The sequence below is a fragment of the Trachurus trachurus genome, assembly GCF_905171665.1.
Source record: "Trachurus trachurus genome assembly, chromosome: 3".
Taxonomy (NCBI): domain Eukaryota; kingdom Metazoa; phylum Chordata; class Actinopteri; order Carangiformes; family Carangidae; genus Trachurus; species Trachurus trachurus.
The window spans coordinates 40,321,581-40,342,306 of NC_139893.1; the positions used below are offsets into that span (position 1 = coordinate 40,321,581).

The window sequence follows — 20,726 nt, forward strand, 5'->3', positions numbered from 1 at the left end:
AGTAGGCAGGCCTATTGCTAACGAAATACTCAAATTAATTTCCTATCTATCCAGGTAGAGATGAATCAACCAACTGTTCCACCTCTACTATTTAGGTATCATTTTATTCACATGTTTTTCATTTGTTGTTTGTAAACAAACTAGTAAAGTTGTGGGTTTTGAAGTAAGGCAGGTTATTTTCGACTTGGTGTTGGTGTCAGATCTATTCATATAACTGTAGGCTATGATATATTTGACACATTTTAAATTTAGCATTTAATTAGACAGCAAGATGCAAGAGTTTGGACTCACGGTCTGTATTAGTGTTATTAAAGGTGCAAAGGTGTAATGATTAGCCTGTAACTCTATCAGAACGGTGGAGCCCTGGTGTAAAGGTGAGCTGTTGTGTCGGGACTGAAATCCCTCACCACATTTTAGCTCTCGCCTGAACACACACACACACACACACACACACACACACACACACACACACACACACACACACACACACACACTGAGTCAGTCAGTCAGGCAGCAGCCAGGATCCAAAGCTCCGTGTGACTCCACACCCTGTTTTCCGGGGAGCCTGCGGAGATCCAGCTCCAGATCCAGCCCTCCAACACGCTGCTCTCTTACGTCCTGTCCGTGAGCAGTGAGCTGGCCGCGGCGGAGATTTCTCCTTCTGGTCGGATCTTATCTTTTTTTTCTGCTTGTGAGCTCTTTCAAGTCTTTTTACGCACTTGACACATTTCGGAGTAGCGAAGTCGGCGCGGTTTCGCTCGGCCACACGCAAATGTTTTCGTCCTTGCGCTGCGCCTCCGTGGCCATGGATTGATTTCAGTGTTTTTTCTCCGACCTCTGCCTCGACCAAGTTGAGAAACAGTCTCTCTCTCTGTAACCTGCGGCTTTCTCGTTTTCCAGCTACATGTTTCATCCGGCCAGTTTTCAAAGTGCCTGGCTCTGGATGTTTCTGCACATTATAGGACTTTGAACTTTTTTTTGTCCCTCGTGCATTTTACAGGAGGTGGCCGGGGATTTTAAGGATTTCTCTTTTTTTTCTCGTGTGTGTGTGAACGCTTCCCCGGGTTCCTGAAGCCTGCAAAGATTTATTTGTGAAAAGTGATGGCCGAGCGGGGAGCTCTGTCGCTCCTCTCTCTCCTCTGTCTCACCTTTCTCTACACGGCGACCACCGCGGCAAAGCATGTCGACAAAGGTAAATTCCTTTAATTCCCTACCTATGTTCCCTACCAGCTGCACTGCTCTGTGTGTGTGTGTGGCTGTTTATTTACGCCTCGGCTGAAGAAACTTAGCCTCACTGTATCACGAGTTTGAGAAAAGAAAGAGACGGAATGCAAGCTTGTTGGCTCTGAAAATCAGATATGGAGCGAGGCAGCCTGATTGTACTGGGTTTAGGTCAGCTGCTCCTTCACCGTTTGGACAACTTTATAAAGTAGGCTACTTTTAAAAAATGTAAATAACACTGCATTTCCTCCCAAGGCTAGCCCGGTCTCATGCTGTAAAGCAACATGCTTTACAACACACTTCCTTTTGTCTGCATTGAGGCTGTTGACTGCTGTTGGGTTTGTGTGTTTGCCTTTCCACTGATTCATACACATGAGCTGTAGCAGAGACGTTCTATATTGTATTGGCTAGAAGGACTTTGGCTGTAGCTCTTTCACAAAACGTGTCTTTGGGTTTTTGCAGCTGGATTTGAAAGACCAAATAACCCACATCTGTTTGCTGAATTTAAACAAACCATCTATGTGTACCTGGCCCCGCTCTGTGGCCATGGAGATGCAAAGGGTGGCAGGAACTTGAATAATAAAAAAGACCATACACTATGCGAAGACTCATTAGTGTTCACTGTCAGGTAATAAGCTGGCATCATCAGTCCAGCAGACATCTCATTACCTGGCCGTCAATACATGTTTAGCTGATGGATAAACAGAACCTAATTCATTTGCTTGTGTTAATTGTTTTGAAGTGAGAGCACTGCACTGCAGTGTTCACTTCACTATTATGTGTCTGATTCCAACTGGTGGTGGGTGTCTCTGTAGTGAGAGATTCCCCTGATATTGGAGGTGAATTCTTGATATTAGTTATTGATTGGAGTCGGTTTGTTTCAGCGTATAAACCCACCCACGCTCTGCTTGCAAGCACTCTAAACTGTGAGTGCCTGAGATAAATTAGAGAGCCATGAGAGAAAATGTCTTTCTAACAGTCACTGGAGTGCACACAGCTCCCGTCCTTATCACATACCCCATCGTGATGGAGTCATATCTTTATCATTTAAGCTGTTAGACGCTATCAAACACGACAGCATGTGGTCTGGAAAATTGCAAATATAACTCACTCTTGTGCAACATGGCCCAGTTTTTTCCATCATTCTCGTGATATGCAAAACAGTTTATGTTTGTGTGTGTGTGTGTATCCAAAAAAAGAAGTCCATTTGAAAGCTTGTTGAAAAGAATGAATGTGCAAAGACAAGCCTTGGAAAGACGGGCCTCTGCTAGCTGTTGGGGTCTCTTGCGTGTGGAGCCTGATGAAAGACCCTCTCCTGCATGAGAAGCACTCTGCAGTGGTGGAAGGGGAGATAGAGGAGAGAGAGAAAAAAGCCCCTCCTTGGCTTTGCTGGAGATCAGTACAAAAGAGAGAGATGGGGGTAGGGTGAAACAGGCTGACTGTCTGGAAAGTAATAAAACCAGGAGATTAAGGGGACCAGGGAGTTCCTTTGGGAGCTTTGATTGATTCCAGAGAATTGGACTGGGACCCACACGCAGAGAGAGTTTCAAATTACTAATTGTGGGGTCCCCTTCTCTGAAAATATCTGTTTATTCAAAACACATTTGTCTGAGGTCTCAACTGTGGCCAGAACTTATCTTTATCAAAGTTGGCTGAGTTTCAGCCCCAAACTTAAAAGCGATTCGGTCCGTCTCATTTGGTTTCGGGGACAGATATAATGGATAGTTTCACTTTTTTTTTTTTTTTACTTTGGAAATAACCTGTAGAAGTTTGGCCTCACTGCTGCTTTTTTTTTTTTTTTACCACTTCCTTGTCTCTAGCTCCCAGAAGTTGTTAGAATTGAAAAAAAAAAAGCCCTAGAAGTTTGGCTTTTGTAAACAAGTGCCTGTTAGAGGAGTGTAAAATCCATTTAGACCCTATCTTATCTCTGTAATCCTGCTGGGAGGGAATTGTGTGCTGATTATCTCTCAGAGGACAATGCAAATAACTTGCTGAAATGTGTAAACATTTGGCAACCCTCTCTGCTCTTCCAGACCACTCTCCGGGGTTTTCTCCTCACAGACCACCTCAGATGCAGCGCTGCCCAGACTTTTATAAACAACCGGCGTTTTCTTTGGCGCATTTGAGGTCTTTTCTGTGGACTCTGCTGCCGAGAGCACAATTCACCACTTTTGTGTTGTTGTGTTTGGAAAGCCCTGGTGATCCCATATTTGTGGGGGGGTTGCAGGGGTTAAAAGCTGGATCTTATCCGTCCTTCATTTCAGGAATAATTCAGTCCTCGCCCTCCTTTCACAGTGTAATCTGCATGCAAAGTGTAGTTAAAAGGTTTTCTGTTTTCGCCATCTAAAGCAAATGGATTTTCCAACGGCGTCTTGCAGAATCTCTGCCACACGTCTACATCAACTTGTGATGAGTTTGGAGGGGGGGCGTCACGCAGAGTCACCTGCTGTCACAGCCGTATAGAGTAAGCTGTTTACTGATCATTTATTTATGGGCTTCAATCGCTCATAAAGTCCTAATGACCTCCATCCACCCAGAGACGGATAATTGCACACTTTGCCAAGTGTTTGATTCATATGCTTCACTAATGAAACCACCTCCATTAAGAAACGCTACTGATCTGATATGTGAGCTGGGTGTTTGTTGCTTTCCACTGTTCTCCAGCTAAAGGGATGGCGCAGTGAGGTCAGCACTTTGAGATCACAGTTGAAAATAACTACTTGTTTGTGCTTTGTTCCTTTTTTTTTTTGCTATTTCAGCAGCTGAATGTGCTTGTGTGCAGTGCAGCGTTTTGTGTGTGTGGTGTGGTGTGGGGGTGTTAAAATGACCACAATTACTGAAATAATTTGCACCAACTGTCGCAGCCGTTTATCACATGTAATTGGCAAAGGGGGGAATGTGGATCAATATCCTGTGAATAGATGGAATGACATCTGCTGTTGCATCTCTTCGGTGGCTGCTGGTCGTAATCACCTGCTTTCAGCTTAAGCTTTCAGATGAGTGTCTGGTGAGGCCACTACACTGCAAACACACAAAATCTTACCAAAATATTTGTCTTATTTCTAGTCAAAATGTAATTTCTAGTCAAAACAAATCTAATTATACTTAAAAAGGGACTCATCACATTAAGAAGTAGCTTGTTTTTAGACACGTTTTACTTTTTTCAAGCATATTTTCACTTGAAATTAGTAGAAAAATCTGATAGTTGAGAAAGCTTTTCTTATTACACGCACAAAAAACGTGCTTTCACTGGCAGATTTTTCTACTTATTTCAATTGAAAATTTGTTTGAAACAAGTGAAAACTGTATGAAAACAAGTTAATTTTTAGGCGATGAGTCTTATTTTAAAGCAGATATCAGCTTCACGGCCGTTTCGGCTAATGCTGCGTTCAAGGCAGGCTTTTGAAACCGTAAGTTACAGCTTCAAGTCACAACTACGACTTGGTAGCGTTCCAGGTAACCCGTAGCTCGTGTTTTTACCATCCTGTTGTCTGTGAAAGTTCCCTATAACGGCCACTCGTAACTTCCGACCCGTGAACTCGTACCAGATCGAACTGGTATGACTTCACAGGAAGGAAAAACACAAAGTACGAGTTTCTTTGAACGCACCATGAGTTAGCAGCCCCCGCCCTTGTCAGGCATCAATTGGTCCTCGTGCTACGTCACCACATTCACGCGCATCCCTTGGCTGCACACACAGCCCTTCATGCCGTTCTCTCTCCTCATTGGATAACACTTGTATCCCACAAGGAAAATTTTCTCCTCGGGTTACAGCAGAGCAGAGTGACGGAGAGACTCGTGTTTAGACTGAAATACTTCATGTAAGTGATTGCTGACGGAAAATAGGACTATTTAGGACTTATATTAACAAAAACATTCCACTGATATCTGCTTTAAGTGGAAAGAGATTAGTTTTGACTAAAATGGACACATTTTGACAAGAAATAAGACAAATATTCTTGGAAAGATTTTGAGTTTTTGCAGTGTAGGTCTCCCGTAAGGGGGCAGTTGTCAGTCTGAGAAGTGAAGCTCACTTCCGCGTTCAAAAAACTGCAATCCCCTGGGCTTCCTCTGGGGGCTGGTGTCAGAAAGCAGCATTCTCCATAGACCCCCATGTTAAAATCGCCGACTTTACATCCTCAATAAACATGATCAAAGCCTGGTGTCATCACGTTTTTTGGTCTCAATCGATAGTTTCTACCCCCGTACACACTCTGAGGGGTGTGAATTTTTTTTAATTCTACCGTTTTACTGTTATTAGGTTTAAAATTCTGGCCAATTATGTTGTGGAAATGTTGCGTGACAGGTCCGGAGACAGGCTGCTTGGAGGCCATTGGGCGGGTTCTCGGCCGGTAAATCCAACATGGCGCTGTTCAGGCCGCCATATTGGAGTCACAAAAAAGACTCCCCAAACCAGTGGGTGACGTCACGGATGCTACATCCATATTTTCTTTTACAGTCTATGGCCTCCAGACTGGTGTTTACTCTAACAAGGCCCTCAGATTTCCCCATACTGATTCAACAAGAGGCCAGAATATAAACTGAACTGCAGGATTTGTGTCAGTATAGTGCAGTTTAACTCTATTATTTGCACCAGGGGTAAAAAAAAGAAGAAGAAAAGGAACGTCTTAAAACTTGCATGGTTTAATAATCCCATTACTCACTGTATCAAACTTTCACACATCATCTGTTGGCCTGGAGGTTTAATGCTTGTACACCAGATTGAAGCTGTTTAAATTCTCCACACACTTTACTCTTTTACTCCCAATGTTTACCGATCACTATTCAGCATGCTGTTTGAAACGGCTACTCTAACTGGCATTGTCAGCCCCCCCCCCCCCCCCCCCCCCCCCCTCCCCCCCCTCCCTCCCTCCCTCAGCTCCCTGGTTGCTCCTGGTGGTGGTGGAGGAGGGAGGGCTGTTTTGAATGGAGGGGAGCCAAGCCTGCATCATGGTCTAAAATCCAGTGCGGATCATGGACAAGTCCATGGCTTCTGCTGCCCCCCTGCTAAGATGAAATTACCTCTATCATTCAGAGCTGCTTCTGGTGGTGCGGTGCAGAGGAACATGACACAAGTCTTGCTTTTCCCTTCCCCGTCTCTCCGCTTCAGCCTGTGAACCAGCCCCTCCTGCTACACACGCAGTGGCCTCGGAAGACTTTCTAAAGGCTGAGCAAAGTTTACCCAACATTCACTTGTGTAGGTTTTCATGCACAGTAATCTTATGTTCAGAAATTATTTTCCAGCGTATTGCTCAGCCCTCCATGTCACTGTTCTCCAAACCTCTGTGTTTATGCTCATTCTGCTACCACAGCGAGTGTGTCTGCACTGGTGTTATTATTTTCCCACATGATTCAAAATACTGCCACAATTATATAAAAAAAAAAAAAAAAAAAAAAAAAGCCAATATATCCAGTAAGCTCCAGCGCTGAAAACAACATGATCGTCACATTACAAGCAGCAGCTGTTGAGTAGGCGTGAAAATTAACTTCTGACTTGTGGGGCTGGAGATACATTTGTTTCCCAAAAGAAACGACAGCAGAAGAATCCGTCTGAGCTCTGGTGATGACGGTAAACGATCAATTTGGATTAGTCAGTGAAGAATGGCTTTTTAATTAATAAAAATCATATATGTGGAATGTATGTTGGAATAAAACAGAAAATTCATTGGGAGTGAGCTTCTCTGCTGGGTTTGAACTTAACTTAAATTCCATATTAAGCAGCTCCTCTATTAAATTGCTAAAAGTTCCACATTTGTAATCTTAGTTCATGGTTGACCAATTTCCTCAGGACATTTTGTATGTGCCAGCAGAGAATAAAGAATTTTATTTGTAACCAATTTCCTTGGGGGAAACCCTGATCCACACCGACACATGGACAAACTGTTTGATTTAATGTGGCACAGAAGGAGTTGAGGTGTCGTCCTGAAAACATGAGCTCACTGTGTGTTTTGAAATTCAGCCTATTACATGTTACGATTAGTCAGTCCACAGAAGGCGGCTCACATTAAGCTCCTCCTGAAAATAGAAAGTAGATCCAGAGGTGTTCCTGCTGTGTCGGATGGATGGAGAACCTTTCCAGTGTGGCTGCTGTCTGTCTTCTTTGTGTCTGCTGGTCTTTTCATGTCAGAACAAAGCCTGTGGAAAAAAAAAAGCTTAGAAATTGAAAAAAAAAAGGTTGAGTAGCATCTACTGGCCCATAAAACTGTCCATACTGCCCCGTGTGACGACTCCTCTGAGACTTTGCGGTAACCCGAGGGACATTACATCAACAATATTTTTGTCTTTTATTGGAGATGTCGCTGGAAATACTGTTTGCCTGCTTGATTTCCATGTTTCCATTTTTTTTCTCCATTTCTTGTTTTTCAAAATTAGAACAAAATGCAAAAATTCTAATCCGCTGCGGTGCTGTTGTGCTCTCCAGGCTTCCCTGTTCTGCTGTGATTGAATGATGCTCAGGCTTAATGACCTCTGGGAGAGCAGAGGCTTTGCTGTTTCCTTGGAGCTGAGGCACATAGCAGCATCGTGAGGAAAAAGCATTCGAAGAAGGGACTGAAATTGTGGCCGTGCGGCGATATGAGTGGAGTTTGTCATCTCTGTTGTTATGCTGGTGTTGTATACCTCCACTAGAAGGTGTCGTCTCGTGTTGTGCTCTGGAGAATTAAAACGGTCACACTCTGCTTCACAGGCCTTGTTACAGTTCTTACGGTTACAAACACAAAGTGGACAGCTGTGTGTGTGCTGCATCGGCTCATGGTCACTTTGGATTTTTAGTTGAATTTTTGAATTCTATCTCAAGCGGTTTCATTAAAATGACTAATGCGACAACTAGGGATGTCACGATTACTTGTTTTCTCAATTAATTGTGGTATTAAACGCCACAATTAATTAACTGCAGAGATTCCTAAATACCGTCACTCTCCGAAAAAGATTATGTTGGAACCATATGGACAGATGTGCGCCAAAGTGAAGGTAAATGCACAGGTACTGGTCCATTTATCTAATGTAACACTGAATTGGTAGGAACTGAAATGTTAGCATGTCATTTGTATTTTAAAAAAATGATTAGAATAAACACAAACATTTGGTATAGATGACAATTAATGACTTAAATATTTCAAACACTTTCCCCGGGGGATTAATAAGTGGTCCTATATTAAGAGATTAGTAATGTAATTATATTTTGACCATATTTGATTTTTCACATTCATAGTGTTGTGAAATTTATTGATGCATAATAATTGTAGTAACCGTAATACCATTATTATTTCTCTGACAATAACCGTACCAAGAAAATCTAGAACCGTGACATCTTTATCGACAACACAAGTATAAGTGTATCGATAAAATCTGATCAAATATAATATATATGAAAAGCTGACCACTGTGTTGGGGGGTGTTATGTCTAACCAGTCATTCTGATTCTGATGCACCACTCTACGCAGTCCCCAGCCTGTTATTTACTGAAGCTTTTGCCAGCGCAGGAACAGCAGCAAAATGTCCTGAACCACTTGTGAGTGAAGGTTGTATGAATAGCACGTGGTCGTCTTGCAGCATGACACGTCGTATAATATTTATGTTCTGCCGGGCCGCAGTCACGGTCGTGTTCTTCAGGACAGTGTGGCGTTGTCTGGTCTTAGAGAGGAGCTGCAGGAGCCCAGCTTCTGTGTTTCAGTGCACGTCCCCCTTTTTTAAAATATATAAGTGCAGCATGACAACAGAAAATGGCAGTGTGTGCATTGAGGCCAGATTTAAGTGGTGTACTGCAAGCAAAGAAGTATCCCCTCCCCCCCTGGACCGGCATTCAGGCAGAACCTCAGCAGGACAGCAACATTTCCCCTGAAAAAAAAAAAAATCCCTCAAACTTTTGCTATTTTGGTTGTGCAGAGCTCCTGTCATGGTGTCTCCTGTTGGTAGTGGCAGCTGCATAGGATTATGACACATGCAAGCTGTGCCTGTCAGATGAGACTGGGCTAATGAGTGCAAGGCTCTGTTATACAAGGAACTGTTTTTACAGCCCTGGGGGGGCATGATACAGGCATTTCCTATTGATAAGATGTTGTAAGCCTCTTTTTTGTTTAGTGTTTTTTTTTTTTTTTTTTTTAGAAAATGTTGGATTCTTGTCTGCGATTTCCTCTGGATTTTAAAAAGCTGTGTTCAGTATAAGGGCCATAGTGACGGAACAAGACTGGCTGTTTTATTCATAAATGTAAATTAAAAGTCCACAACCATTAATGACGAGCTGGAAATGTTGAATTCAGCTGAAATCTGAAACAAGTGTTTTCTGTTGATCGTGAGAGAGAGAGGATGTGCATCATGTTTTGGGACGTTTCAATATTGACAAAGAGATTTTACTAGAACGTTGTCTTATAGACACATTTTTGTTACAAAAACCTGAGAGTGTGGAGGCAATTGTCAGGGAATATAGTTAAGCCTTACTTTTCAGTAAGAAGCAAGTGAGAGGATGATTTGTAATGACTCTAACAGGAAACATTTACACCTCAGGATGATGTAAGGATGCTGCAATCATGTTTCTGTCACCGGTACTGAGTGACATCTGCAGATACCGATCATTTTTGGCATCTGCTGCAGATGGTCCACGTTATATCAGTCACACACACTTTGAGCCACGTTGGCTGACATGTTTTTATTGGTGGCCACCACGGCCACCGACGCAGACGCTGGTGTGTTCATCAGTTTTGAGGTGATTATCCCAATCAATCAATCCTGCATTTTTAACTAAAATGAGCCAATAACGATCAGCAGTTCAGCATTCATAGCATAGGACTGTATATATGTTATTAGATTTTGGCAACTCTTTGCCTAGTGGGTTGTTACTACTACAATAAATATAATTAATGCACTTTATATTTAATGTAATTGCGAGGTGGCAGGTTTAATTTCTGGCAGCGGTCCTGGTTGTAAATTAAGAGAGACTAATATCCTTCTTGAAAGACTGATTAATGACCTTCATTTGGTTGCTGCGTATCTGCTGGAGTTCCAACATCCTGCAGCTCTCAGACATGAATTTATTCTCTGCTGTCTTCTTGGAGGACGTCCAGGGTGTGATGAATTAACCTAAAAGTCTTCTCAATGGTGTAGTTCATGGTGTAGTGCAGCTGTTAAGTAGCTCGCGCTTCAAAGAGAACGCAGGCAAACAGGAATCAACACAGCTTTTACACTATAATGATATTTGTTCATCATAACTGTCCAGTACACTTTGCGCAAGTTGAACCCAGAATAGTTTTTTTTAATGGATCATGAAGCAATATGAGAGTCAGATCCATTTCATTCATAAAGTGAACTTGTATTGTTTGTTTCTAGCCTTATCTTCAGCATACTGGTCAGATTACTGGTGATAGGTTTACCAGTGTGTGTGTGTGTGTGTGTGTATGTGGGGGAGTTCTTGCATATACACTCATAAAGTATCAGTCATCCATGTACACAGAACCTCTCAGCCTTCATTCATTCAGTCAAAGGAACTTTTCATGTGCTGAAAGGGTGTGGGGCAGTCAGTCACAGAGAGAGGATTGTGAAGCGCTGGCTGCCATCATCTTGTGCTCGGCCTGTGGCTCTTGGCAGCTTTAGTTATACTGGTATATGTGTGTGTGTGTGTGTGTGTGTGTGTGTAGTTGGGTGGGTATTTGTAAAGGCGTATGCCACCCATCTGGGGTTGAACAGCTGTTTTATCAACAAGGTCAGGAGAGTTTCCCCGACTTGAGCTTGCTGTGCAGCGGGAGAGACAAACAAAGCATTTACCTACTTTCACTGAGAAGATGTGGGAGGGATCAGACTGTTTCTGTGGAGCGGTTACAATCTCAATGTCACACATTCAGTATCATGTATATGGAAGACATGCATCGGTCGGGCTGCCACACCCCTTATAATATTATTGCCGTTTTTTTATTGTCAGAATCTTTATTTAGTTTAAGACGAAATTACAGATTTGCTCGCAGTTGTGAATTGTAAAGTGGTCGGTAGTTGTGTGGTTTGGGTTTGTCAAAGAAGTTTCATTTCTAAAAATGTGCTGAGTTAGAAAAAAAGACTTTTTTTTCCGTAAGATTCACATAACTGATGTTTTCCATTGGAAAATATTGACATGAGCTCTGGCAAGCCATGCTGAGATTTCTCTTTTTCTTTTTTTGTTCACATTGTGATTAAGTCAAATGTTTACTTTCTATGACGGTCCACATGACCCATATCAATAGCAGTGCTCAGCTCTCCAACCAGGAGTTCTAATTATGGCATCCGTTTAATAGTTAAAGAGCCGCTACATATTTGGTGAGGAGTAGTGCCTGAACAATTCTATTTGAAGTGGCAGTATTTTCTCCAATATTTTCTTGGTCTGTTTTACAAGTCAGGAACTGGTTTGTCTGGTTTCTGTAGTGGAAATTCATAGAAACCACATCACTTTGGAGCATAGTAGGCGTAGTGTTTTTTAGGCTTCAGCAAGAATAGAAGAAGGTGTCATTTTTTTTGTCCTACACAGTACTTTTCCATGGCGCTGTCTCAGCATGTAGAGCTGCAGCAGCTTTCTGGATTGTTGAGTCTCTGACATTAAGTTTAAACAATTTAGGGTTTAGAGTTAATACTGTACCAGTCATGTATGCAGCAGCACATCAGCGATGCGTCCCGGCTCCTTCTCGGGAGCCCTCCCATTCAACCGCAAAGGTTTTATGTTGATTTCACCTGCTGCTATGGTGACCTCAGAAAGAATTCTGCTGGTATTAACCAATGTTTCTGCTGCTAAATCCAAGCTGAAATGATTCTTTGAAAAGTCCAGCATCAGATAGAGGCTCCTTTGTGCTGCTGGGAGCTCCCCCTCTGGCATCGGGCTCCACCGACTGCATTGACTTCTCACCATATTATTGGAGCCAGTTCCTCCTCGACTCTGAGCTCATCTGAAGCTGATGGAGGTCAGGAGAGGCAGCTGAAATGCTGAAATTACGGCTTTAAGCTTTTTTAATACACTGCCATGATGTAATGGAATTGGCCGTCTTGTTTGATTTTTGCTTTCTTGGCCCTTCACAGTTGAATAAATGCGTCCCTCAGCAGCACTTACTTGAGAGATGATGGCATTTCTCCTTTCATATTAATGTCGCAGGGCTCAAACTCAAAATGCTCCCGAGCTTGGCCATAGAAAACGCTAATTGCGCCTTGGAATTTGATTTACTGTACAAATGTGGAGAATAAATTTTACTCCTGATGCATCTTAAGTGAGGTATTACTTTTACAATGATAGAAAACAGGAGCTTCGCTGCTTGTGATTTAAGACTTGTAGTCAAGTTTGTTATATTACGTTGAATTATGTTTGAGGCGGTTTTTAGATTTTTGACGAGATGACCGCACTTCCCATGTGATCATAGTAACAATAGTGACCATAGTAATAAAATATGACCAAACTTTCTTTTCCTCTGTTGTGTGTCCTTTTTTTCAAATATGGGTTGAGTGTTATTCCTTTCCAGCGGTGGGGGAGGGGGAAGGTGAACCGAGCCGGTAAAAACATGAGGGATACTGTGTGTGATTGGCAGTCTGACTTTGAAGGCTTCTCTTGTATCTGGGTGGTGTGTGTGTGTCTATCTAACTTGGTGTTATCTAGTTTAGTCCACCTTTCTCTCCCTTTCTTTTCTTCTTTTTTGTCTCCTCTCTTACCACTATAGGGTGGCGCCACTCCACTTTCAGATGAAAAGCTCCTCTGCACTCATTTTGCCTCATAATTGCGACTTTGTGACATTACAGTGGCTGCGATAATTTTGCGGTCCTTGACCTTTTGGGAAGATGATCATGTCCTCATGTCTGTTTTATGGAGTCTGGTAATTGACCAGTATGAAAGTTGAGATTGTGAGAGGACAGTACTGGCACAGGCTTACACACAACACAGTGTGTAATCCATTATGCAAAAAAAAAAAAATTACACTTTGATTATGAGTTTCAACATTTTCTCCTTATGTGGCACAGTTGATGACGAAAAGGTTGAGAGTAATTTATTTCACTTCCCTTTTCTCAGCTCACTCCCACTCCCTTCACGTCATCCAGCAGTGTTGGACTGTTTGATGAAGCCACACAGAACCTGAGCGCAGCCTCTGGGACTCCTTGAGCTGTGTCTAAATACAGACATGACCTTCCTCTCTCTGTCTGACATAGCAGAGGAAGAGGAGGATGAGCTTGGTCTAGAGGGGGGTGGGGGGGGTGTTATTGGTAAGCGGGTGGTGGCAGAGCAGTCAGATTTCCATCCAGCTTGAAGTGTGCACAACGGGCATTGATGGAAAGCAGCTGCATGTATTCCCTCTGATTCCTTAACCGTTGTCCCTTGAACCTTGACCCCCCACCACCACCACCACACACACACACACACACACACACTGTAGCTCTCAGCCTGTGACGGGTCACTCAGCCACAGCAGCAGCATGGCGGCCAGCGGGGAGCACCTGCGGAGGACTAGCGGGGCTAGCGGCATTCCATCACAGGACCCCGAGACACAGATGTCACATGAGACACCAGGGACGTGTTTGGAGTGGGGGATGGTGGGATGTGTGGATGTGTGGGGGGGTGGGAGGGCCAGTGGCAGAGGTTTTGCCACGGTGGGCCAGTAATGGAGTGGGATAGCAAGCCAGCTGCTACCAACAGACTCTTAATGAGGTGCCCCATCAAGAAAGCAGGGAGATGAACATTAATGAGTACAGTCGGACTTGTCTGTTCATTTATCCCCCCCTTTTCAATCATGCTACACTGAGGAGATGGATGACATGTTTTGGGACCACGGTAATTGTTTTTTTTTTCTTCCACACCACATTTGTATGTTATTTAGCTTCTCTTTTCCCATAATCGGGGCTGCAACTCGTACAGTAATTATTGTCTGTGTCGATTTATCTATTTTTGTTATGATTAGCTGATTAACTCCTGGTTCGTGATGTCATAAACTCCCAGAGCTCAATGTGACATCATTAATTTTTGCTTCTTTTGTTCAACCAATAAATGAATTATAAATCAATTACCAGTGCTGTTAACTGATTGTGTAAGTGCTCAACAGTGGGCAGTCTAGCTGAGTGGGGAATCTAAAGGCTTTGGGAGAGGAGACAGGTGTTGCAATGTGGGTGCATGTTGATTGTATGAGTGTGAATTTGAATCTTTAAAGGGGACATATTGTGGAAATTTCACTTTGTGAAGGTATACAACATACAGTATATTTGGGTGTTTGTCTTGCCTTCCTGACCCCAAAATGTGAGACTTGGATTCGAATTTGCATAATCCCACCCCTACCTGGTACCGGTAGAAGGGGCGGGGCAAGCAGTGGTTCATTTGCATTTAAAGGGACAGACACTGAAAGCAGCCGTACTGACCAAATGGTGGCTTGACCAAAGCATGTCACAGACATGTCTTTAAGACACATGGGAACTACTTTAATTTGTGGAAAGGGGGCAGAATATGTCTCCTTTAATGTTGCATTTTGTGACATACATCAGTGGCCGATGTGAAAGCAGTCTCACTGTTGGCCCACAGCGTATATTGGCCTGACAAAAGTGACATCTTTTCCTGAGTTAAATGTGAAAGGTATTATCAAACATTACATTTTCAACATGAACAACAAGCATCGGAGCCGTGTAATAACTGTTAAGTAGAACCATTGTTCCGACATTGAATGTGTACATTACGTCTGTGAAGGACAATGTATAACCTTTTTGTCTGCAGCCGGCAAAAGTGCTTGAATTACTGGTTAGAGAAAAGCAATCTGCCTTTCCTGCTTTCATACTTCATTTACCTGGAGTGGTCTAAATTAGTCCTGAGTGCATAAGCATGTCATTCAAGCTTTCAGGACACCTGCTGAACAAATTCACTCAAAGAGCACACACACTCCCACACACACGGAGCAAGATCCTAGAATATGTCCTGCAGTCTGTTTGTGCCATATGCCGTATAATATTGTAGTGACATGGAGCAAGTCTAAATAAAAATTCACGCAACATTATCTAATTAAGCAGGTGTGGAAGCAGCTTCATTCGGGTCAGGTTTGGCGCTTTCTCACTGGTCCATGTTGGGTGCAAAGCAACAGTTCATTCAGGTGAAATATGTGAATTCTTTCATTAAGCCGGGGACCGAGTCGCATACTTTCATTTCTCCTCAAAAGAAGATGTCAGAAGTGGTCTTGAGTTATAAAGGGTGGTGGTTTTATTAGCCGCTGCTAGCCTGTGGGGTACTTTTTGTTGCCGGCTGACAGGGGACTTAATAATGAAGCTCTCTAACCCAGTGAGCCCTGAATCAGTGGAGCCCCTTTTTCCCTTTCTTTGTCCCTCTCCCGATCCCCCCACAGTGCCACTGCATTCCCAGCCTGGCGGGGCAGTGTCTCTGGGCCAGGGCCATGTCACGCACCCCTTCTGGCCCCAAACGCCCGTGGCGGGGGGGTCATGGGTTCAAGTGCTCCCTGTGGGGCGATGCATGGCATGCCTAGCGACTTCGTGGTCCGGCCCCCGCACCGGCTACGTCGGTAATTAATTTCTAATGAGAAAGAAATTGGCTGACCTCGCAATAGCTAGCCTCTTGGCTCTAGCTCACTATTACTGCCCCTTTTTCCCATTTTGCCTTTCTCCCACACAGACTTCAAAGGAGAGGCGAGGATAGCCCCTCCTGGCTCAACACTGATAGTGAAGCGCTCAGAGAACATTCCTCGCGTGCTAGGCAGAAGTTGAGTGTGGATTTTATGGGCTGTCTCTCTGCTAGTGCCACACATACCTGTGGTTCATGTGCATGCTGCAGAAGCTTAACTGTGTTAACCCCTCACTCGTATCTGCTGGGCCTTGAAGATGTGGAGGCTTCTTGGCCTTGATCAAGATACATAATCCTCCTGTGTTTGGGGGATTTTATATCGATCTACAGTTGAGGCTTTGTTTCATCTGAGGCCATTCAAATGCTCTTAAAGTAACACTCTGACATTTTGAGAAATTCACTTATATGTTGTCTTACTAAGAGTTTGAGTTTGAAGATCAATGACAATTGAATTTCTATGCATTTAATATGGAGATAGTGCTTGGATGCATTTAGCATAGCTGATCACTGAGGCTAGAGGCGGGGGAGATGGCTGGTCTCACTACATAGCAGCTCGAAGATTATCATTTATCAGTGCATTGTAGGGCTGACCCCCAAAAATTGAAGCTTCGAAGCTTCGTTCATTGCCATGGTAATCGATCATGAAGTCCGTGATCGAAATATGATAATCGGGACAGCCCTAGTGCATTGTATGGCATTAGCTTGAGAGCTCGTCACCAATACACTTGGTGTATCAAAGTGTACGTCACAGTCTGGATTGGACTGCTGCGCACCCTCTGTGTTGTATGTAGTTGGGCAAAAAAAAAGCTCCAGTGTAGTTTTCTTAAAGAGAAGTAAGTCCGGTCACTTATCTGCTGTTTTGCTAACCTTCCTCCTGGCCATGTGCATTTGTTTAAAACGAAGCCGGCGAGAGATTAATCAATAGAGCCATACATAACGTTATATATCATATACGATGTTACGATGTGTATATTTGTGTAGTTTAACCTGTCATAAACCATCACAATTACTGTAAAGCTGTTTAATTAAAGTAAAAAATTTAGCATTGTTAAGATACAAATCCTGCATAGTTCCTCTTTAATGAATGTATGTTGAATACACAGATTCATTTGATGCTAAAAAATAATGTATGGTGGAACCCTGAATTTTCCTGTGCTGAATTAGTTTCTTCTTTCTTGCTCATTGGTTGTGATGTATTTGAATGCTTTGCCGGGTGAACCACCTGTGTGTTTGCTATTTCACAGACAGGTAGGCTACTCATCAGACTGGATGACCTGATGAAGACCCAAGTGGTCGAAACGTTGTCCTTATAATAAATTCTTGGGAGCTCGATTATAGCAGTTGTGCGGACATTGTTTGTTTTTTCTTCTTGTTAGTTTTTGTCCTGCACCTGCCTGCACTGTCTTGGATGTGCGTGCACTGTCCTTCCTTGTTACTCATCAGACTCACACATGGTTAAGATGTTTTGTCATTTGTAAAGAAAGTGAGCTTTTGTCATCCTTAGTTAAAATGATAAAGATAACACATTAATTCTTCTGGTGGAAGTGCATAGAAATGCACACACACACATTGCCAGTAAATATGATGGCTCCATTTTTTGGAAAGTAAATGGATACAGATCATTGAACGTCTTCAAAAACAGTTTTTAGTCAAAGGAACAAAAAAGTCATCTTCCCTTTCAAAGATACTTAATTAAAGCACAGTATCCACTGTGTTGTGGGTTTTTTGGTCAACGCGGCGGCAGTCTGTATCGATAAGATTTCCTGAGGGGAAACAATTGTGTGAAATGCAGGAAGCCATTAGGAAGCCGGGGACTTGTGTCTCTCCCTGCTGAGTAAATAGTGTCTGGGCCTCCCCCTCCCTTACTTCATCCACTTTGAATGAGCCCAGCACTTGTAACAATAAAGGCAGGAAATGAACTGTACTCACACAGGAGCGTGCAGGATGCTCATTGTGTTCCTAATTGACCAAACTAGGTTGGCTGATAAAAGCAGACTTTTTCTCTTGGTTAGTCAAAAATAGCTCAAAGGTAACATACAGTAGGTGTGATTAAAAAAAAAAAAAGCAGCTAATGAGGCAGAGGTTCATTGTTCATCATTCAACTTTGAAAATGTTCAGAGTTGTTTTGGTCATGTCCTAACTGACCCAGTTTGGGTGAAATCAGAGCTCCCAGTTTGAATCCATGACTGCTTAAGTCTGGCTTTCATTGATTACACGCAACACGTAGCATAAAATACTGCAAGTACAAAGGACAAACATTGTTTTTGTACTGCATGTGCCTGTGTGAAACCAGTGGCCAGCCCTCCGTGTCGATATGTTTACCATTTGTGAACCTCACCTGGCTGCAACATCCTCATTTTTCTCTGTGGAATGCAGGCGTGACTCGCAGCCAGACAGTGTTACTTAAGTTGTCACCTGAGAAGCCCTCCAGGGGAAAGTTGTTTTGTCCTTGGATGCGGACCGTAAGCCTATTGGAGTTGACCTGGATTCGGCGAAGATTGGTAATGTAGCTGGGATTGGGGTTATGTCTACTACCAATCCTACTTCTCATTAGACAACAGTTTGTGCGTGTGTGTGTGTGTGCGTGCACTGAAGCAATGCCCACTCTTTCTCCTTAGCCATTAACTTTGTCTTCCATGTGCATCTACCATGCTTTAAGGTCATGTGTGCCAATTATACAGCAAGAATCAAATGAACCAGTTTCATTGTGGGGTAAAGGATCAGTGGTTATCTGGCCCACATTTCGTGCTTAGTGTAATTGATGTTTGGTTTACCCCTAGATTAAGTGACAACTAAGCAGGTTAGCATTGAGGATTTTCCCAGATTAATTCCAGGAGTCCAATTGGAGTGGGCTGGCCACTCTCCCTGTATCATCCCAAACGTCCTCCTTACCTGGGATTTACTAGCATATGAAAAGGAAATGAGATCAGAGGTGGCGATAAATCCTGCAGCAAAGCCTCCCTCCCAGAAAATGAGATGCACACATGGCGTCGTCAGTCACCGGCCGCTCATGTCCTCATTTCCTCATTGATTTTGACTGCTCAGGTGATGGGGAGGCGGCGTAGTCCTTCAGAGTGGAGCTTTGTCAAGTAATGCCTCCGTCAGTGTGGCCATGCATTTTCTATATTGAATTTCTTTGTCTCTAATGATACTTGATGCAGCTGTGCAGTGACTTGTTTGGTCTGTGGCATGCAAGGAAATGTGCTCCAGTGGGGGCTGCCTTGCCTTTTTTTTTTTTTTTTTTTTGTAGTCCATTTAGCCTGGAGTGATATGTTTTACTCCACACACCACACAACAGTCTTTGCACTACGCTACCCAGTCCCACTGTGTTCACATGCTGTTAGGTTCCCCGCGTCCCAGCAGATTCCCAAGCAACTAATTTAGGACTTGTTAAGTGATTTAGCATCTGTTTTTTATAGGACCCCGGTGGGTCACAACTGCCACCCCCCTTCTGCCCATCGCTGTCTGTGCCTGTGGCGTTTGAGGCTCGCGTTTGAATTTCAATCAGCCCTTTCGGATGCATTGTTGTGTTTATTTGAAGGAAAGGGGGGGATGGGATGGGTTGGGAAAAGGGCGTTAGAAGTGGTAACCAGTTCTGCGTGTCAATCAAATATTCAGCGTGACCAGCGGGCAGCTCATCGGAGACTATTGGTGTGTTCTCAGGGGGGCACAAAGCTTTAACCGCTGCCCGCGGGGCCACCCCGTCCCCCCTCCCCTCCCCTCCCCTCCCCGTCGTCATCCTCCTCACAACGAGAACACAGGCAGTACAATCAATAACTGCCTTACCCCCCTCCCCTCCCCCCCGCCGACTCCTCCTCTGGTCAGCCGCTCCTTGCTTTCCATTTATCAACACTGCGTTTGATGTTAGCTTCATCATTCTCTGTCAACCCCCCCAACACCTCGACGTGTGTAATTGTATTAGATTGGTCACGGTGGTGTGGTTCTTTGGCCCGCCTCAACTGGTAGTAGTGGGCCCACAGAGATAGTCTCCATGTATACCTGCACCCCCAGACATCAGGTTTAAGTATCTTTTTAGTATTTAATTTATTTCCATATGGCACTGCGCAAGATGCGGTTGAGCGGGTTCCCCCAGTACCCTCAGGTACACAACGTCCTTTATTAAAGACCATATTCCTCTCCTGATTCCCTTTGTTCCCAACATCCCTGTCTTTTTTTTTTACCAGGCGCTGAGTCGTAAGTATTGTGCTTATATTAAAAAATCAAACCCCACAGCAGCCCTGTTGTAAAGGGAGTGTGGAAAAATGTTGGAAAACTGATGTCCCACACAGTGGAGATACCTACATCAGAGTCAGCCTGCGAAATATCCCTTAAAAAAAACTTACAGGCCATATTTGTGACTTGTGCTCATTAGCAGCTTCTTTCTTGAAGAATGTTCTCAATGTGAAAATATTCAACACCAACAGATTTTTATTTCCTCTACAAGGAAAACTGGCACAAGTGACTAAATATCTGTTTTTAATAGTGTGTGTGTGTTTGTGTGTGTGCATTGGTCCCAGACGAGTGCCATTTGTTTCACACATATAATAAACCAGGGCTGTATTCACGCAAGCAGATTCAGAGCTACAGTGACGGCATTACCGACAAATATCTAATTCCACGTTATTGTTTTCACCTTTGTCTCATCTAATCCCTTCATCAGCTAATGAGTTGTAATTTCCCTTTTGTGAAGCCGTTGTGTACAGCTTGTTGTTTCTGAGGATAATCTGCGGCCTAAACGGTTTGTGTTTTTGAGAAACGGCGAGAAAAGATGGAGGAGAAGGACGGCGAGCGGAGGAGGAATGGGAGCGGATTTAAGTGGCACAGTGAGAGAATCCGTCTTTGTCGATTACACACGCACTACAACCTTGATGGCCACATTAGATCTCTTTCTCTATACACCAAACTACCATTAATAATGGATACAGCTCTCTAGCTCCTTTTGCTTTCTCTTCCCCTCCCCCCACCAG

General features: G+C 43.5%; 1 protein-coding gene across 6 annotated transcripts in view; it reads left to right on the top strand.

The window, feature by feature from the left end:
- The first annotated feature begins 597 nt into the window (after positions 1-597).
- The window catches only part of neo1a (neogenin 1a), a 179,654-nt gene continuing 159,525 nt past the window's right edge, over positions 598-20,726 (top strand). For all 6 annotated transcript variants that reach the window (XM_083993545.1, XM_083993546.1, XM_083993547.1 and 3 more), the window contains exon 1: positions 598-1,192. In XM_083993545.1, the coding sequence (XP_083849671.1) occupies positions 1,102-1,192 (91 nt within the window). In that variant the 5' untranslated portion in view covers positions 598-1,101. The remainder of the gene's footprint in view (positions 1,193-20,726) is intronic.